Here is a 21,183-nt window from a genome sequence, read left to right as displayed (position 1 = left end):
CAGCAGCAGCAGGAGGGTATCCTGGTCTCCATTTTGTAATGGAGCATACAGACGTTGTGAAAATCATGTCTGATATTAGTCAGTTAGGTTATTTATGGATTGTAATGGAAGAACACAATTCTGGGACATATGAACACTGTTTCCATGCAACAAAATAGCTGAGTCACAAAATAGCTGAGTCACATTTCCAAAGTGTAGCTTTACAGTTCAGGTACCTTACGTGTGGCTACATTACGATTTTGGTTTATGATGCCTGATTTTCAATGACCATAGAGAAGCTTTCAGACAGGTGACCTGAAATACCAGACTGTTTGGATGCAGAAGAATACCACCATGGAGCAATTCATTTGACATATAGGGTCTTATAGAGCGGTATCATTAAGGGCTTGAAATGTCTTCCCTCTCACAGACCCAATTTCTGTAACGTCTGATTCATTGTATTAGTTTCTCAAGTTGTTCCATCACATGTTAAGAGGAAAGACATTCATGCGTGCTGCCATTACCACAAAAATGTACCCCTGTCGTGGACTCATAACAATGGTAGCCAGCCACCTGCATCTATTGGGGAAGCAAAGCAGCCAGGGTTGTAAAACCGGCCCAGATGGCGTTCCCTTCAAATGTCACCGTGCCTGTGTCCAGTTACAGCAGTCTCCTGGTGTCTGTGTTTTAAACAAGGGAGTTAGCTCTGTGTGCCTCACTCTGGCATAGCGTATCATTTTTAACCATGGCACAGCATTGGGTGTCATAGCATACTTTTAGCATAGCGCCATGTCAGCACTCAACTGCAGTTGTCCGTGGGCCGGGGTGTGGCGGCACAGTTCAAAAAGCCTGTGTGAATGCAGGACAGGATATGAATTAATAAACTTGAAAGGAAAAATTGTACTGTCAGTGAGGAACGGGGTGACAGTTTCCTAGAAGCAGGGGCTTTGCTTACACACATTTTGTGTCAATGAGAAATATGATGTATATTTATCGCTATCCATGCCTTACACACTCAGTGGCCAGTTTATTAGGTACACCCATCTAGTACCGGGTCGGACCCCCCTTTGCCTCTAGAACAGCCTGAATTCTTCAGGGCATGGAAACATTGCTCAATTGCTATCAAGGGATCTAACTTTGCCAGGAACACATTCCCCACACCATTACACCACTGCCACCAGCCTGTACTATTGACAGCAGGCAGGGTGGGGCCATGGACTCATGTGGTTACGCCAAATCCTGACTCTGTCATCAGCATGATGCAACAGGAACCGGGATTCGTCGAACCAGGCAACGTTTTTCCACTCATCAATAGTCCAGTGTTGGTGATCGCGTGACAACTGGAGCTGCTTGTTTTAAGCTGATGGGAGTAGAACCTGGTGTGGTCGTCTGCTGCAATAGCCCATCTGTGACAAGGACCAATGAGTTGTGCATTCAAAGTCGCTGGTCACTCGTTTTTCCCATTCTAATGTTCATTCAAACAGTAACTGGATTCCTGGATGCCTGTCTGCCTGCTTTATATAGCAAGCCACGGCCTCCTGACTCATGAACGAGGTGGTGTACCTAATAAACTGAGTATAAGTGATCCCTTTCATAGCATTTGGATGTATTCAGGAGTAATGATGCTACTGAAAGGTATTTCAGGAGAGTATTTAAGACAGGCAGTTAATCTGAATGTAAGATTTCCATTGGTAGATGTATATTTGTTTTCAAAGATAAATGGGCCTTCATGGAATATGTGATGTATGTGTCATATGATGTCCATATAACTGTTATGTGAACATATGTTGACTCATTGACTGTCTGCAATGAATTTTACTTGTGGTACGTAAATATATCTGTACTGTTTTACACAACTCCATCACATGCATATAATTCGACTGTGAAGGCACATTTTGTGAGCCACGCTGTTATGACACACGTCAGTTTCAGACACTTAACACGTTAACTGGGCTGGATACACAGTTCCAACCACATCCTTCCTCAATTAACTGCCACGCTGTGTGTTTATTGTCTCTCTTATAAAGGCCTACTTGTTCCTTTGTACTATAGAGACACTACTTATAGGGATATATAGATTACTATAGTATTATGCAGTGTCATATCATTACTGAAGGGGTTCCCTTGGAGAAAATATCTCAAAAAGCAAAGTTACTGCTATGATGTGTTCAAATGTGCCGTAGCAACCATATTTCATAAAAGCACAAAAATTATTCTCAGCAAAAACAAGCCCCCAGAACAACTCCAACACTTAGCAGATCATACCTTATTTTATTAAAACATATAAATACACATTTCAACAGGGGAAATAAACACAAAGTACAGGAGAGAAATATCTATATAAAAAGCCGGATTAGAGAGATGTAAATGAGGGTCCATGAGAAGTTCTTGTGTTACTCAAGTGCACTGCAAATCGTTTGGTGTTTGACTTGTTTTAGGATTTCCATCAGGCATTCTGCACATCTTGTATGGGTGAACATGACGTTCGAACATGTCACAACACCCAGTTTGTACAGATATCATGGGGGACCAAACGGTCTACTGTTGATCGAGATTCATGAGAGCCTTATAAAATATGTTGATGAATTCCAAAGCTGTGGCAGGAGAATGGAGACCGGGTCACATCACCACAGGAACTATAATCACCCAACACTACTGTGTCTGGGTGTGTTAGTTACCACAACAGTACTGAGGAGGAGCCAGTAATCCACACAGCAGGAAACACTCATTATGGGGCCAACCTCCACTCCCTCCTTGTTAAAAACACAGAACTGGAAAATCACCAACCAAAACTCATGCAGTTGACAACAAACGTTCCCCTTAATAGAACACATGAGTTAATGAATGAGGTGGTGTTATGAACACCCCAAGAGGAACCACCGTTGAGTTTCTAATATCCATCTGAAAAGATCCATGGATTTAGAACCAGAACAGACTACATGGCAGCACACTAGAGCAGTGTCCCTTCTTTCTGGTGACATTGACAAGGGTCCACATTGGCCAGGTGGCATCTGTCCAACGCCATATTGTACATTATAATATCATCCTCACAAAGGTCACAGCTTGACAAATGTGATCTTACATGTATTCAACCAGAGGGAAGAAAGATCATGTGAATATGATTGTGATTGTCTGAGTGAAGACATGGCAGGCAGGCATAATATAAAAACATCATTTAGTGAGGGCATGAATGAATGTGACATTATTTCAGATAAAGTACCCTCTGTATACAACTGCAACCTGTTCAGACCTCCCTATTCCCTCTTTGTGATAATTATAATGAGAATGATTGTGAAAATGGCTACCTTTCCATCTGTCATCATTGATAGATTTGCAAATGTTCTGACATGGGCTGTTGTATGAAGAGCTCACCTATAAGTAAGACTCTGGATTATGAAGCATTGTTCATCAGTACACTGAATCTCATAATATGTAAACATTGCCTGAACAATCATTTAGTAAATATTTGCAACCCGTACTAAATTCATAATTCTATAGTTGACAAGACACTCAATTCATCATCAGTCAATCAAGTAATTCCACTATTCTAACGGAGGGAATTACACACGTTTTGAGCACTAGGAGAGATTCTGTAATCTGACCCATTCAAACCGACTGTTTCTGCAGGGAATACATTCGGCCTCTCCCATTTAACCAGAGGTAGGACCAGTTGATCTTCTGCTAGAGGTTGTGTAGTAAATCACTGAGTGGGCCTCTACTCCCCATAGAAACCTGAAGAGGTAGCCTACTGATGGCTCACACCCATCTATGTTAGTCAAAACATTTGCAAACCAGATTAAGTTCAGTGTTGACAGTATAACTGAGATCTCAATCTCGTCCCCAGCCAGGTTACGGAGTTCAACGTTTTTGCACTTTGTTTCTGCTGAGCCTTTATTTACAATGGAGTTCAGAAGATGTTTCCATAATTGTCACTGAAAACCAGTTTACATTATCAGTCAAAAGAAAGTTGACTAGGCAAGTCAGTTAAGAACAAATTCTTATTTACAGTGACGGCCTACCCCAGCCAAACCCCAACCCGGATGATGCTGGGCCAATTGTGCGCCACCCTATGGGACTCCCAATCACGGCCGGTTGTGATACAGCCTGGAATCAAACCAGGGTCTGTAGTGACGCCTCTAGCACTGAGATGCAGTGCCTTAGACCGCTGCGCCACTTGGGAGTCCTTTGACATCCATAGGTAGAAAATGTTCCCAAAAACAATGATAAAAATGCATCAGCCTTTAAACTGGCTTCAATCTTCCTCAAATGATTGCATACTTTGCTGTATCTCAACACAAACTGATTTACAGTATTAACATTTCTTTACGCGTCTCCTTAAAACACCTCTGATGTGAAGGTCAGCTTTCAGACACTTTAAAACCAAAGCTTCGAGTCCACACATACTGAAGAGCCCACTTCTCAGACACAACAGCATGCAGTGGAGCCACTGAGTCAAGTTTCACTAAGCTACATAGTACTTACAAAATAGACATTTTAAAAAGGGATACATGGCTACATGAAACTTGACAAAATGGCAACAGTGTTTGTCCATGATCTGTACAATACAGATCCCCATACCCAGAATTTTTTTTTCTGGGCCATAAGATCAGCCGAGAACACAACACCATCATCATTTGTGTTGCAGTCCCATTTTGTTTTTGTCTGCTGGTTATTGTGAAATCTGGTCACATCACTGGAGCGTTATTGAACCCCAAGGGAGAGAAGAGTTTTGAAAAACAGCCAATGATCAAGCACTTTAGCAGATCACATGGCTCCTATCCTAAGTAAGTGCTCTGCTGGGTCCAGGGCTCGACTTGCATTGACGAAGAAAACGGCATTTCCCAGAGTCCTTTGGGGGGGGTTCAGAGACTCCACCCCCTTCCTAATTCCACTTCCTCATATTGTTATTAGTGGTTCTCCCCCGGTTCTTCCCAGGCTTTGATGAGTTATGATGAAGAGAGAGAGAGGAAACAGACGTCCTCCAAAGAAGACATTGTTCATCGTCATTTTAGAAAAACAGAAAGAAAGGAAGGAAAACAACAGTAGCGTGTCTTTTCCCCTTGGCCAACAAGACCCTTTAATCCTGACACCCAACCCCCCCTTGTAGATTCATTCGGCTGCACACAGCCCAGCCCCACCCTATCCTCCCCAGCCCCCTCCATCCCACACCTGGGTAGAGTCTCATCTCTGGCCATGCAGGACCGATACAACAGGGGTCTGCTGGGCGCTGCCGGGCTGGGACACAGGGGGCCACATGGGGGTCTGGTGCATGTGGTGGTGGTGCTGGTAGTGGTGGTGGTGCATGTGGTGGCCTGTGGGAGAGGAGGGGGGCAGCCAGACGGGCTGGTGGTTGGGGGGTGATGAGGCCCAGAAGGATCCGAAGCCAGCTGTGGAGGAGGGGGGGGAGCAGGCCATGGACACCTGGGTGGGACCTCCGCCTCCGGAACTCCCCGAGCAGTCTGACGCCCTCAGCTTGGAGAACATGGTGATGGTGTCGGGGAAGTTAGGCGGCGTGGCTGGGGTGTTCCTTGGAGTGCACATCTGGAAAACAGAAGACACGTGGGGTTTAAAATGAGTGACTTACATTGAGTTGAATGCAAACACTTCCTTAACACATTCTGTCCCAATGATTTGGTCCCCATGGGGTGCTTCCATTGCTGCTGCCTGCTGTGAACTGTATGTACCAATAGAAGGCATGATTGGTGAGTTCATAAAACAAATAGCCTCGACTAGTTAGTTACTGTTGTGGGAGGCAGTTCACTTGTAGACTTTGGCATTGTGTGCAGTACAACTGCTGAACATTTGTGAAGACAAGGTTTCTAAACCCTGCAGCCACCTACATCCTTTCACTGTGGTAAACATGGCAGCTTAACATGCTGTGCAGTTGCACAAAATGTCAGATGTCCCCACTGAGGCAATGAATGACTTTATAATTTGTAAGAGTGAGTGTGGTGCCTCAGGATAGAAACCCCCCCACCACCAACAGGGATCAGGTAGCAGGCTAGCAGCCATTACAGGACGGAGGACTTCTTAGCATTTCAGCAGGCGGTCGGGGCTGTTTTATTTCTAACACACAGCCATGGCCCCGCTGACATGAGGGTCACGCAAGCCCCCGGAATGTGGATCTAACAGTATGAAAGAGGCATCTAAAGTTTTAAACAACTGTATTAGGTCACCAAACCAGATTCGAGCCTGGGGCAGGCATGGTCATAGCTAGCTAAGATAGACATTTTGAAAGTGGAGGGAGCAGAGTGTAGTGCAGCATACAGTATAGTATTGAGTGTATCGTGAGGAAGTGAGGCACAGTCTTAGTGTTGATGTGAGGTGACAGGTCTGTCAGAGTGAGCAGCAGCTGCTCCAGTTAGGAGATGGACAAGCATGGTTTCAATCTGTCTGGGTCTGTGATGGTTGACCACACTGAAACTGCCCCCTGCAGGACCCAAGATGGTAGTCCATACAGGGGGTTTCCTGTTGTTCATGGGAGAGACGTGACTGAGTTTTTCTTTAAGCTGTGAATTATTTAACTTGTTTGTTATGGAAATCAATAGTAAAGGAGATATTCAAATATGGCTTATCTAGTCAAGTGATCAAATTTAGCTATAAAGCAATGAAGTCGACTCAGAAGCAATACAGCTGCTTAGACTGTCCAGATGCAGCTGTAAGGCTAACTATAAGGCTTGGTCCTAGTGAAGCAGTGAGTCGGTAGACAGAACAATAACAACCGTATGCTGGGCAGTGTTTAGCTACAGTGCTGTGCTGTGCTGTGCTGGGAGGGTGGGGCTGGGGCCTTGTCTAGCAGGTTTGGCTGAGAGGAAGGGCAGGTCTGGACTGGACCCCATCTGCCGCCCATATGACGCCCACCGTTACACAAAACACATACACACATTCACAAGGGAGTTTGAACACTACGTACTTTCAAGTTACAGCTGTTGCGATATCATCCTTAATGTTTACAATAGTGGTACAGCTAATAATAGTATTAGTGGTGATAATAGTAGTAGGGATAATAGTAGTGGTAGTAATAATAGTAGTAGGGATAATACTAGTAGTGGTAGTGATAATAGTAGTAGTGGTAGTGATAATAGTAGTAGGGATAATAGTAGTAGTGGTAGTGATAATAGTAGTAGTGGTAGTGATAATAGTAGTAGTGGTAGTGATAATAGTATTAGTGGTAGTAGGGATAAAAGTAGTGATAGTGAAAGTAGTAGTAGTGGTAGTGGTAATAGTAGTAGTGGTAGTGATAATAGTAGTAGTGGTAGTGATAAAAGTAGTGATAGTGAAATTAGTAGTAGTGGTAGTGATAATAGTAGTAGTGGTAGTGATAATAGTAGTAGTGGTAGTAGGGATAAAAGTAGTGATAGTGAAATTAGTAGTAGTGGTAGTGATAATAGTAGTAGTGGTAGTAGGGATAAAAGTAGTGATAGTGAAATTAGTAGTAGTGGTAATGATAATAGTAGTAGTGGTAGTGATAATAGTAGTAGTGGTAGTGATAATAGTAGTAGTGGTAGTAGGGATAAAAGTAGTAGTGGTAGTAGGGATAAAAGTAGTAGTGGTAGTAGGGATAAAAGTAGTGATAGTGAAATTAGTAGTAGTGGTAGTGATAATAGTAGTAGTGGTAATAGTAGTAGCGGTGGTGATAATAGTAGTAGTGGTAGTGATAGTAGGGATAATAGTAGTGGTAGTAGGGATAATAGTAGTGGTAGTGATAATAGTAGTAGTGGTAGTGATAATAGTAGTGGTAGTGATACTAGTAGTGGTAGTGATACTAGTAGTGGTAGTGATACTAGTAGTGGTAGTGATACTAGTAGTGGTAGTGATAATAGTAGTGGTAGGGATAATAGTAGTGGTGGTAGGGATAATAGTAGTGGTAGTAGGGATAATAGTAGTGGTAGTGATAATAGTAGTAGTGGTAGTGATAATAGTAGTGGTAGTGATAATAGTAGTGGTAGTGATACTAGTAGTGGTAGTGATAATAGTAGTGGTAGTGATACTAGTAGTGGTAGTGATAATAGTAGTAGTAGGGATAATAGTAGTGGTAGGGATAATAGTAGTGGTAGGGATAATAGTAGTGGTAGTGATACTAGTAGTGGTAGTGATACTAGTAGTGGTAGTAGGGATTATAGTAGTGGTAGGGATAATAGTAGTGGTAGTGATACTAGTAGTGGTAGTGATAATAGTAGTGGTAGTGATACTAGTAGTGGTAGTGATACTAGTAGTGGTAGTGATACTAGTAGTGGTAGTGATACTAGTAGTGGTAGTGATAATAGTAGTGGTAGGGATAATAGTAGTGGTAGTGATACTAGTAGTGGTAGTGATACTAGTAGTGGTCGTGATAATAGTAGTGGTCGTGATAATAGTAGTGGTAGTAGGGATAATAGTAGTGGTTGTAGGGATAATAGTAGTGGTGGTGATAATAGTAGTGGTGGTGATAATAGTAGTAGTATGGATAATAGTAGTGGTAGTGATAGTAGTAGTAGTAGTAGGGATAATAGTAGTGATAGTGATAATAGTTGTAGTAGGGATAATAGTAGTGGTGGTAATAGTAGCAGAGGTAGGGATAGTAGTAGTAGTAGTGATAATAGTAGTGGTGGTGGTGATAATAGTAGTGGTAGGGATACTAGTAGTGGTAGTAGGGATAATAGTAGTGGTCGTGATAATAGTAGTGGTAGTAGGGATAATAGTAGTGGTAGTAGGGATAATAGTAGTGGTGGTGATAATAGTAGTAGTAGGGATAATAGTAGTGGTAGTGATAGTAGTAGTAGTAGGGATAATAGTAGTGATAGTGATAATAGTTGTAGTAGGGATAATAGTAGTGGTGGTAATAGTAGCAGAGGTAGGGATAGTAGTAGTAGTAGTGATAATAGTAGTGGTTGTGGTGATAATAGTAGTAGTAGTGATAATAGTAGTGGTGATAATAGTAGTGGTAGTAGGGATAATAGTAGTGATAGTGATAATAGTAGTAGTAGGGATAATAGTAGTGATAGGGATAATAGTAGTGGTGGTAATAGTAGTAGCGGTAGTGATAATAGTAGTGGTAATGATAGTAGTGGTGGTAATGGTAGTGGTAATAGTAGTAGTAGTGATAATAGTAGTGATGGTAATAGTAGTGGTAGTGATAATAGTAGTGGTAGAAGTAGTTGAAGGGTTACTAGCAGTGGTGGCAAATAGTAGTGGTAGTGATAATAGTAGTGGTAATGATAGTAGTGGTGGTAATGGTAGTGGTAATAGTAGTAGTAGTGATAATAGTAGTGATGGTAATAGTAGTGGTAGTGATAATAGTAGTTGTAGTAGGGATAATAGTAGTGATTGTAGTAGTAGTAGTAGTGATAATAGTAGTGATGGTAATAGTTGTGGTAGTGATAATAGTAGTTGTAGTAGTGATTGTAGTAGTAGTAGTAGTAGTAGTAGTAGGGATAATAGTAGTTGTAGTAGGGATAATAGTAGTGATTGTAGTAGTAGTAGTAGTAGGGATAATAGTAGTGATGGTAATAGTAGTGGTAGTGATAATAGTAGTTGTAGTAGGGATAATAGTAATGATTGTAGTAGTAGTAGTAGTAGTAGTAGTAGTAGGGATAATAGTAGTGGTGGTAATAGTAGCAGAGGTAGGGATAGTAGTAGTAGTAGTGATAATAGTAGTGGTTGTGGTGATAATAGTAGTAGTAGTGATAATAGTAGTGGTGATAATAGTAGTGGTAGTAGGGATAATAGTAGTGATAGTGATAATAGTAGTAGTAGGGATAATAGTAGTGATAGGGATAATAGTAGTGGTGGTAATAGTAGTAGCGGTAGTGATAATAGTAGTGGTAATGATAGTAGTGATGGTAATGGTAGTGGTAATAGTAGTAGTAGTGATAATAGTAGTGATGGTAATAGTAGTGGTAGTGATAATAGTAGTGGTAGAAGTAGTTGAAGGGTTACTAGCAGTGGTGGCAAATAGTAGTGGTAGTGATAATAGTAGTGGTAATGATAGTAGTGGTGGTAATGGTAGTGGTAATAGTAGTAGTAGTGATAATAGTAGTGATGGTAATAGTAGTGGTAGTGATAATAGTAGTTGTAGTAGGGATAATAGTAGTGATTGTAGTAGTAGTAGTAGTGATAATAGTAGTGATGGTAATAGTTGTGGTAGTGATAATAGTAGTTGTAGTAGTGATTGTAGTAGTAGTAGGGATAATAGTAGTTGTAGTAGGGATAATAGTAGTGATTGTAGTAGTAGTAGTAGTAGGGATAATAGTAGTGATGGTAATAGTAGTGGTAGTGATAATAGTAGTTGTAGTAGGGATAATAGTAATGATTGTAGTAGTAGTAGTAGTAGTAGTAGTAGTAGGGATAATAGTAGTGGTGGTAATAGTTGTGGTAGTGATAATAGTAGTTGTAGTAGGGATAATAGTAGTGGTGGTAATAGTTGTGGTAGTGATAATAGTAGTTGTAGTAGGGATAATGGTAGTTATTGTAGTAGTAGTAGTAGTAGGGATAATAGTAGTGATGGTAATAGTAGTGGTAGTGATAATAGTAGTTGCAGTAGGGATAATAGTAGTGATTGTAGTAGTAGTAGTAGTAGTAGTAGTAGTAGTAGGGATAATAGTAGTGGTGGTAATAGTAGTGGTAGTGATAATAGTAGTTGTAGTAGGGATAATAGTAGTGATTGTAGTAGTAGTAGTAGTAGTAGTAGTAGGGATAATAGTAGTGGTGGTAATAGTAGTGGTAGTGATAATAGTAGTTGTAGTAGGGATAATAGTAGTGATTGTAGTAGTAGTAGTAGTAGTAGGGATAATAGTAGTGATGGTAAGAGTTGTGGTAGCAGTTTGATTAGTTTACAGGAAGGTCCTAGTAAAGGAGTAAATCATTATATTTGGCCAGGCTATAGGCTCAAACCAGAACTTCTCCTACAGTATTTATGGTCTTGTTTTGTCATCAGAAGGCGCAGGGTAGAGCTTGTACAGCCCCACAGCAACACAATCAGTTACATCCCTCATGGGCTCACACACCAGAGGGGAAACAGGTGAGATGATAAATGCCATGTGCTACTATTACTACTACTATCACTACTACCAACACTATGACTACCACCACCACTACTACTACTACCACATCTACTACGACTACCACCACAACTACTACCACAACTACTACGACTACCACCACAACTACTACCACAACTACTACGACTACCACCACAACTACTACCACAACTACTACGACTACCACCACAACTACTACCACAACTACTACGACTACCACCACAACTACTACCACAACTACTACGACTACCACCACAACTACTACCACAACTACTACGACTACCACCACAACTACTACCACAACTACTACGACTACCACCACAACTACTACCACAACTACTACGACTACCACCACAACTACTACCACAACTACTACGACTACCACCACAACTACTACCACAACTACTACGACTACCACCACAACTACTACGACTACCACCACAACTACTACGACTACCACCACAACTACTACGACTACCACCACAACTACTACGACTACCACCACAACTACTACCACAACTACTACGACTACCACCACAACTACTACGACTACCACCACAACTACTACGACTACCACCACAACTACTACGACTACCACCACAACTACTACGACTACCACCACAACTACTACCACAACTACTACGACTACCACCACAACTACTACCACAACTACTACGACTACCACCACAACTACTACGACTACCACCACAACTACAACTACTACGACGACTACCACCACCACCACCACCACCACCACCACCACAGTGCACTACCCACTTTCCATGAATTACATTATGTACAGAGTAATGAAAAGAAACAATGTAATTAAATTGATATAGGAATGTCATCCTCTCTAGGACTTACTTATTATGACTTGTTTTCTCAGGTCAAGTACTAGGCCTAATTAAATAAATAAAAACCCAGCCCCATGTTTACAACAAGCAATGCAACCCTGGATGTCAAGTGGTTGTGGAAATGTGACCCTTCTGTGTTAGGTTTAAGGCTATAAGAGTCTCTTACATATACACATCTTTGTTCTCCATGTATAGTCAATAGTGTTTGATTGAGGGCAGTGTTGTGTACATTATTGTTGCTACACTGAGCTCTTTCTTCCCCACACCCACTGTTTCCCCTGTGGCTCCCCTAGGCCCCAAGGAGAGTGCAGTGCAACCTAGAGAGAGAGAGAGGGGGAAGGACTAACACCCGCAATACATGGAGATGGCTTGCAGCTGCTGATGACTGCCCATCCACACTCTCTCTTTCTCTCTATCCTTTAACAGCCCTTCCTCCTCCTCTGTAGCAGATAGCTCTCTTACATCACTCCTCCTCCCAGCATGCACATGCCCGCCTCACACACAAACACACTTGTACACATGCACACACTCACTCACTCACTCGCAAACACACAAACACCCTCCAGCGGTATGATGTAATGGCTGCACCGAAAATAATAACAAACCCTGGCCCCCGCCACTCACACACTTCCTCTCTCTCAAGCTCGAACATGCTCCTCCCACCCAAGAGGAAGGGAAAAAAGAGAGAAAACCAAAACAGTGTTGCAGCAGCAGAGCAGCAGCAGACAGATGATAAGGGGATGGCTGGGTTCAGTGTGCACGTCAACACTGCATGCTCACAGCACAGCCTCCATGTGGTAAACATTACATTACATTTCCAGCTCGCCGCTCCAGGGCTTTTACTGGTCAGTTGAAGGAGAAATGGTTTCATGCACGGACCACATGATTTATAGCCGTTAGGGAATAGCATTGCGTAAATTGGCTTGGGCCAAGGACAGGGGCCAGCCTTGTGCCATTGCTATCATCGCGGTTAAATTAGCTATTGGGACCCAGCTACTTCGCTGTGCCTGACATACGGAGTTGGCATAACAATTCATATTTTCATGCAATACATGTTGAAGGAAAAGGTTTCAAAATATTGTGTAAGGTTTAAGAATTCATGATATGAAAGGTGTGTTGCACTAAAGAGCATGGTGCCGGTCCATGTGGCAGTATATCTTAAGTAAGTTTACCCTAAAAGGCTTGGCCAGTGTTGAAAACCAATGAGCACCGTGGAGTAGTACAGCAGGATGTAGACTTTACTACTCAGGAGCGATATACTCCAGTGATGTCACTCTGCCAGACACAGCTGTACTACTATGCCCATGGCTCTAGTCCTGTCCTGTTGGTGAATCTGTCCCTCTGTCTGTCTGACTGAAGAGGAGGAGCCGACTGGCCTGGTCACTGACGCTGCAGCCATGCCGTAAATTAGCTCGCTGAACACACTGACAGAATGTAATACATGCCTTAAGCCCTTTTATCTTTTTTAAGGGGAACAAAATGCACTTACCATCTGGTGGTGGTGACTAGGGATGTTGGCCTCCTGGAAAAAGGAGCTTAAGGCTGTCTGTGGAGGGAGAGGGAGAGACAGAACGAGGGGAAGAGAGGAAATTGTGTGTGAGAACATTGTGAGCACTTGAACTGCCAGTTGCGGTAGGGTGGGCATTTGACCTTTGACTGTTCTAGTACTCACATTATTTTTTTCTGAATATTCAGGAGAAAAAAAAACTTTTAGAACACAAGGCCCACACTGGTAAAAATGTGTGCAGTTAGCTATGCCAACAGTGCGCAACAAAGCGTAATTTATCATAACCAGTAAAGATAACGAATCCTATTTGCTAAATTGCCTCATATATACCTTGAGTGCACAAAAACATTAAGAACACTTTTCTAATATTGAGTTGCGAACGACCCCCCCCCCACCCATCCACCCACCCCCTTTACCCTCAGAACAGCCTCAATTCGTCGGGGCATGGACTCTACAAGGTGTGGAAAGTGTTCCACAGGGAAGATGGCCCATGTCTCCAATGCTTCCCACAGTGGTGTCCAGTTGGCTGGATGGCCTTTGGATGGTAGACCATTCTTGATACACAGAAAACTGTTGAACATGTAAAAACCCACCAGCGTTGCAGTTCTTTACACAAATCGTCTCAATTGTCTCCGGGCTTAAGAAAACTTATTTAACATGCCTCCTCCCCTTCATCTACACTGATTGAAGTGGATTTAACAGGTGATATCATTTAGGGATCAATAGCGTTCACCTGGATTCATCTGGTCAGAGCAGGTGGTCATAATGTTTTGTACACTCAGTGTATATTCAATCAATTAAAAAACAAGTGCCATTTAAGATATATTTACTGAAACTGTAATATTAACTGGTTATATTATATATTGGAACTCAATCTTCAAAAAGTAACCTCAGCAGTGTGGCACTTTCTTGTAGAAGTCTATAGCTGTGCAAAGGCATAGCCTTGTTTTGTTAATTTAGCAGACAAGACAAGACAAGACTTATTTCCCGAGCCCTTATCAGTCAAGACACATCTATTTTATAGTAGCAGTTAAGAGCGTTGGGCCAGTAACCGAAAGGTTGCTGGTTCGAATCCCGAGCCGACTTGGTGAGAGAGAAAAATCTGCCGATGTGCCCATGAGCAAGACACTTAACCCTAATTGCTCTGGATAAGAGCATCTGCTAAATGACTAAAATGTAAAAATGTAACATAACAGAATCAAATAGAACCGAATAGTGCGAAGTGATGCACATCTGATCATTTGAAAAGAGTTACAAACCAAAATATGTATTTATTTTTTTCGGATATACACGGTTGTCTAGTTCATTCAGCCTGTTCTTTGGAATTTTCTAAATGGAATAACAATTCCACTTTGAACACGGGGATGAATAATGACCATGACATCTGTTTGGTGATTAGGACTAGGCTTAATGATTCTGATGAAAATACGCTCGGTCTTTATCAAACTAATGCTTTAGCATATTTCAGAGTAGAACCAGTCTATGTTTACGGGGGTTATACATAGCCAAGGCTAACCAATTCTAAAATGGCACTAGCTGTTCGCAAAGTGGGGTCGTCACTAGTTACCACAGCCACAAGGTCAAGCTCCCGAGTGGCACAGCGGTTTAAGGCACTGCATCTCAGTGCTAGAGGCTTCACTACAGACCTTGGTTCGATTCCAGGCTGTATCACAACCGGCCGTGATTGAGAGTCCCATAGGGCGGCGCACAATTGGCCCAGCGTCGTCCGGGTAAGGCCGTCATTGTAAATAAGAATTTGTTCTTAACTGACATGCCTAGTTAAATAAAAAATAAACTATGCCTGTTTCTACAATGTCTCTTCTTAAAATCAGATTTTAAACCTAACCCTTAACCCTAACCTAAACCACACTGCTAACCTTAAGACAAAAAGCACATTTTTTGTTATCATGAATTGTTCCGTACAGCCAATTTTGACTTTTTGGTAACTAGTGACAACCGCAAAGTAGCATATTAAAGCGGAAAATGACGCAATTATTACAAAATCGCAGCGCATTGTTTGAACACATATTTCCCTACTTCAGTCAACCAGTCCATTTTGAATGTGATAAAACTGATGTCACTGATGAGTACTTGAACGGACGTCAAAATTAAATCTGATGTCAGATTTAATTTTGACGTCGGTTCAAGTACTCATGCCCATCTTTCTTTTGCGGACCACAAAACAGTAGTAACACATTTCACCTTCCTTTCCGCTCACACTGGAGAGCCTGACCCCCATCCCCCTCTGCTAGCATCGGCCTATGGGTCAGTTGGTACGAGTAGAGCACATGACTCTGGGGTTTAAACTATTATCCCCCGTTGTCTAAAACAGGGTTTGTAAACCACGCGGAGAGAGAGGCAGTGGCAGACAGGCTAATGGCTCAGTGAGAATGTACACACTACACAGGCTTGTTTAAAATGATAATTAGCATGGAAAAGAAGATCGCTAGTAGCCTAGTACTGTTCCTTTACTTAAAACTAATGTTACAACTCAGTGACATGTAAACAGTTTAGGCTATATAAACTACTGTGAATAGGGTATGTGCTATATTCTCAGGGACAATTCACATAGGCACAACAAAACCTTGTTTGTGACAGCCTTCCTCTGACGGGCTATGAGGAAACACAATGTAAACAAGTAGTCCTACTTTCAGTTGCTGCCCTTGAACACAAACAAGGAAGTCCATAGGCGACTTCTATTGTTTCACTCTGTCGTGAATACAAAGGCCAGCCTGGTAAGGACACCATGGTCCGGAAACAAAAATACACTGATACCAAAACATATCCTTTGTAGTTTATCAGATTTTATTGCAAGATACCGGTTTTATGATTCACGTAGTCTGACTGGCCCATGATTCATGTTCTTTTTAAGAGGAGGAAAATTGACAAATGCTGTGTCATTCCTTCGTATACAAATCGCCTCAAATATGAATGTGTCTTAGTGACTGGATTAAAATAATTGCATGCAGCCTACTACTAAAATGACAGCATGTCTAGCTAAACCTTAGTCCTTAGTGCCTTGCCTAGCCTCCATTTCCCTTCACTAGAATCTCTCTTTGCGAACACTTCAATGAATGTGTGGTTTCCCCTCACGGCTGAAGCCGGCCCCCTCCCCCACAAACCATGCTCTGTGGTTGTTTGACAACAGCAGCAGTAGTGCAGGAATGTCTGCTGCTCAACGTGACACACATAACAACATGAATGTGCTGCACTGCCATTGTCTACCAGGCTGCTGGGATCACACTGTTCTTTGTCTATTTATGTTTTTTAATGTTAAGTGTGTTTCTGTGTACATCCAAGACCATCAACAACGGTTCCGTTTCACACACAAATAATGTAGGTTACAAACACACAGTGCAACACCATATCTAAGAGCATCGACATAAAGGTTTCAGTATTACTCATGGGCTTTAAGTGAGAGCATCCATTACCTTACGGAGCAGAGAACCTAGCAATGGAGCAGAGAACCTAGCAATGGAGCAGAGAACCTAGCAATGGAGCAGAGAACCTAGCAATGGAGCAGAGAACCTAGCAATGGAACAGAGAACCTAGCAATGGAACAGAGAACCTAGCAATGGAGCAGAGAACCTAGCAATGGAGCAGAGAACCTAGCAACGGAGCAGAGAACCTAGCAACGGAGCAGAGAGCCTAGCAACGGAGCAGAGAGCCTAGCAACGGAGCAGAGAACCTAGCAATGGAGCAGAAAACCTAGCAATGGAGCAGAGAACCTAGCAATGGAGCAGAGAACCTAGCAATGGAGCAGAGAACCTAGCAATGGAGCAGAGAACCTAGCAACGGAGCAGAGAACCTAGCAATGGAGCAGAAAACCTAGCAATGGAGCAGAGAACCTAGCAATGGAGCAGAGAACCTAGCAATGGAGCAGAGAACCTAGCAATGGAGCAGAGAACCTAGCAATGGAGCAGAGAACCTAGCAATGGAGCAGAGAAGAGTCATGACAGTGTTGCTTATGTAACATGACTGACAGAACACTGCAATGAAGCCCAGCACTAGGCCTATATAAAAGCAGAAGAATTTAACAGGCGTCTAAATGAGGGCACAGCAAACAATAACAAAAACATATTTTAAAAAACAGCCTGAAATAGAAATAGGATAAATAAATATAGGTGAACACAAAAAGAATACTTAGGGTGATACGGAAGAGTGCAGAAGAAAGAAGTGCATTAATAATGGTGTAGTAACAGGGATAATGAGGCTGAGTGGGGGCTGTGCCCTGAGGGAGTGACAGAGTACGGAACATGCCCATGGACACGACGACACAGCCTGCTCTGCAGCCAGGAGCCATGAGCAGACACGACGACACAGCCTGCTCTGCAGCCAGGAGCCATGAGCAGTCACAACGACACAGCCTGCCCTGCAGCGAAGGGGCCATGAGCAGACACGACAACACAGCCTGCCCAGCAGCCAGGAGTCATGAGTAGACACGACAACACAGCCTGCCCTGCAGCCAGGAGCCATGAGTAGACACGACAACACAGCCTGCCCTGCAGCCAGGAGCCATGAGCAGACACGACAACACAGCCTGCCCTGCAGCCAGGAGCCATGAGCAGACATGATGACACAGCCTGCTCTGTAGCCAGAAGTCATGAGCAGACACGACGACACAGCCTGCCCTGCAGCCAGGAGCCATGAGTAGACACAACGACACAGCCTGCTCTGTAGCCAGGAGCAGCCCAGTGAGAGGGACATTATACTGACATCATAGAAAGATGACTAGCCACAAAGACATTCAATTAACTAATAAAGGCTAACATCTTGAGATTGTATTATACATAAATATTTTATATAGAGAGACTCTACATATACACATACAGTATATACAATATGTATATGCAATATATACACAAAGAGCACTAAACATTAGGAACACTTTCCTAATATTGAGTTGCACCCCCTTTGCCCTCAGAATAGCCTCAATTCGTTGAGGCATGGACTCTACAAGGTGTTGAAAGCGTTCCACAGGGATGCTGGTCCATGTTGACTCCAATGCTTCCTACAGTTGTGTCAAGTTGGCTGGATGTCCTTTGGGTGGTGGACCATTCCTGATACACACGGGAAACTGTTGATGAAAAACCCAGCAGCATTGCAGTTCGTGACACACTCAAACCGGTGCGCCTGGCATCTACTACCATACCCCATTCAAAGGCACTTAAATATTTTGTCTTGCCCATTCACCCTCTGAATGGCACACATACTCAATGTCTCAATTGTCTCAAGGCTTAAAAATCATTATTTGACCTGTCTCCTCCACTGATTGAAGTGGATTTAACAAGTAACATTAATAAGGGATCATAGCTTTCACCTGGTCAGACTATGTCATGGAAAGAGCAGGTGGTCCTAATGTTTTGACCCTCCACTCCTTAGCCAACAGCATCTGGGAGAGCTCAGCCCAGACATCGGCAACTAGCCCTTTGACCATGAGCCGGACAGGTTGCACAGAGGAGGCTAAGTTGTCTCTGCAATGCATCTGCTCCAATCAAGCTACAGGCTGACTGCTCTCAGAAGCTTGGGAGGAGCTGAGCAGCCTCCTCAGCCCCTTCAAACCACCTGGTCCAGTCACTTCTGCTCGCGCGTAAGCACTAACAAAAGCTTGGCCATTAGACAGAGCGGAGGTGTGTTTGGGAAGCCATCTGAAAGCAGAGGCCGGAAGCCTCAGATCTTCTCAGCATCTCTCTGTTGTCCATACCTAGGGCCCTGTTGAATATTTCAAACCAGTGGCCCGCTGAGCTCTTCAAACAGGAGCGGATATAGCCTATAAGGCTTTGCATACTTTTCATTATACATTACTCTAGGGTGTGCTTCAACATGAACTGGATTTTTCTTTCATATCATGTAGTGAATTATTTATTCACTAAAAAGGTATGTTACTATTACGCTGATTCAAATTACAATTCCACCTTGCTGCTCTGGCTGAAACCATGATTGAAAAGGGTCACACTGTGTGTCAGCTGAGAAGAAACGCCTGTTCATACAGTGTGCATCTCTGAGCCAGGACTAGGAGTATTGGATATAAACAACTGGAAGGATAAGGCACCGTAATCTGCCTAAAGATAGATATCCCCTATGAATACTCCTGGACAAGAGTACGGTCAATCCAGGAGGTCTGCTGTGTCACCTTTCCCCAACCTTGTTTAACAAGCAATCATAAACACAATGTTCTTTAAATGTGTGTTTGTGAGTGTGTTTATTGGTGCACTACTCTTACGCAGCCAAATATGGAAAGTAATAACTAGTAGAAGCTTGTTGCAAAATTGGAAGTGTGTATTGACTGGTCATAAATCATACCAGTTGGGACTGAGGTATGAATTGCTGTGTGTGCTAGCTATGTAACATACATGCTATTACACATTTTCAGAGCAGCAGCAATATTCAGAAAACAAAGGCAACGTTTGAGACACCTTTTACTTACTACAACAATGAGGTCTGGACAGGAAGGGCCTCTGCGTGTTTGGTGGTGTCAAGTCAAGAATGTAAACAAAGTTAACCTTATGGATTCAAAAACCTCAACCAGGTATTTTCTTTCTGGACACTCCTATTCAGACATAATTGATGGAACGCGCTTTAACGTTACATTATCGAGCAAATTCTAGCTAATAGCTAGTTAGTTAGTTACCAAAAGCTGGTTGCACTATTACTGTATGTAGCTAAATTAGACGTTCGAGATTGATTATGTTCATATGGCTTTGAAAGAAATCGGATCACACTACTATCAACTGCAACCATGGCTAGTTAGATAATGCAAATGTATATTGAATATGAATATTGAAAATGAAAAACCTAACATAAAATAACCAACGTAACCAATACAGATATCAAAACAATAATGTTAGCAGCAGCAAATTCCCATCTAGTTAACGTTAACTGGTGTGAACAGTCAATTCGATGGCAAACACCGCATTTCCTAATGTTAGACCAGGTCTTCCGGATTATCCATCGTAAAAGCATGGTCATATGACTGGGTTTACTTACATGGTTGTAATAAAAAATCGCCATTCACTAATTTCGGAGAACTTCTCCTTATTTGACTTTGTTAGCTAGTTAAAGTGGCTAATTAGCTGCATCGATATGAAACCAACATATAAACACACACATCGCATACCTCGAATTGCCAGTGAGCCGCTTGAAGAAGCTGCTTCGCTTGATCAGCAGCACAACCAGCAGTCAAAACAAACTGGTTGATCATCACTTGATGCCTGAGTTCGTCCATATTCACCGACATAACCGCTTTTCACCCCACCTCAGTTATTTTATCGTTGAAACCTGGGAAAACAAAGCCTCGTTTTTTTTCTTCAAAATTTCGAAATCAATCGCTCAAACCTGACCCTCCTTACCACGCTCTACCCTCGCCTTCCAGTAACAACAAATATGTCCATGTCATCACCAACAACAAAGCCAAGCACAACAGCTGATTGGATAAACAAGTCAGCAAGATTGTACGGGCTGGTACACCATTGGCTATCACGCGAGCCAGCAAGTCGTTGGAGTAAAGTAATTGCAGGGTACATATATTCATGGATTGGATACCAGAGGATGAGTAAATCACACCTATTGGCTTATTTCTATAAGAAGGTATATGAGGGTCGTTCATTAATTGGTCAATTTAGAGATAACGTATTGAAAAGGTCCAGGATTGGTATTTCTATTGTAAATATTTACCGCAACGTTATGATGGTTGTCTTTGTGCCAGACCAAACAGCCAGAGACACATTGTACTGGTTACAGTATAGGCACGTTTCAAATGTAGTACATTTGATTATAATAACAGTAGTCGATAATATAACAGCTTATGGACGGTGAGCAAAGCCTA

The 21,183-nt window shown here is 42.5% G+C and overlaps 1 protein-coding gene across 2 annotated transcripts; it reads right to left on the bottom strand.

The window, feature by feature from the left end:
* Positions 1-4,061: 4,061 nt before the first annotated feature.
* LOC120039200 (UBA-like domain-containing protein 2) lies at positions 4,062-20,798 on the bottom strand. 2 transcript variants are annotated; one of them, XM_038984695.1, is made up of 3 exons: positions 20,476-20,780; positions 13,341-13,397; positions 4,062-5,520 (listed from the first exon to the last, which is right to left on the bottom strand). In XM_038984695.1, the coding sequence occupies exons 1-3, from the start codon at positions 20,593-20,595 to the stop codon at positions 5,161-5,163; spliced, it is 537 nt and encodes a 178-aa protein (XP_038840623.1). In that variant the 5' UTR covers positions 20,596-20,780; the 3' UTR covers positions 4,062-5,160. The 2 variants fall into 2 exon arrangements, with proteins under 2 accessions (XP_038840623.1, XP_038840629.1); XM_038984701.1 differs by lacking the exon at positions 13,341-13,397 and having other exon boundaries at positions 20,476-20,798.
* Between the last annotated feature and the right edge of the window lie 385 nt (positions 20,799-21,183).

The sequence above is a fragment of the Salvelinus namaycush genome, chromosome 3, assembly GCF_016432855.1.
Source record: "Salvelinus namaycush isolate Seneca chromosome 3, SaNama_1.0, whole genome shotgun sequence".
NCBI classification, from domain to species: Eukaryota; Metazoa; Chordata; class Actinopteri; order Salmoniformes; family Salmonidae; genus Salvelinus; species Salvelinus namaycush.
This window is presented reverse-complemented; position numbering and strand designations above follow the sequence as displayed.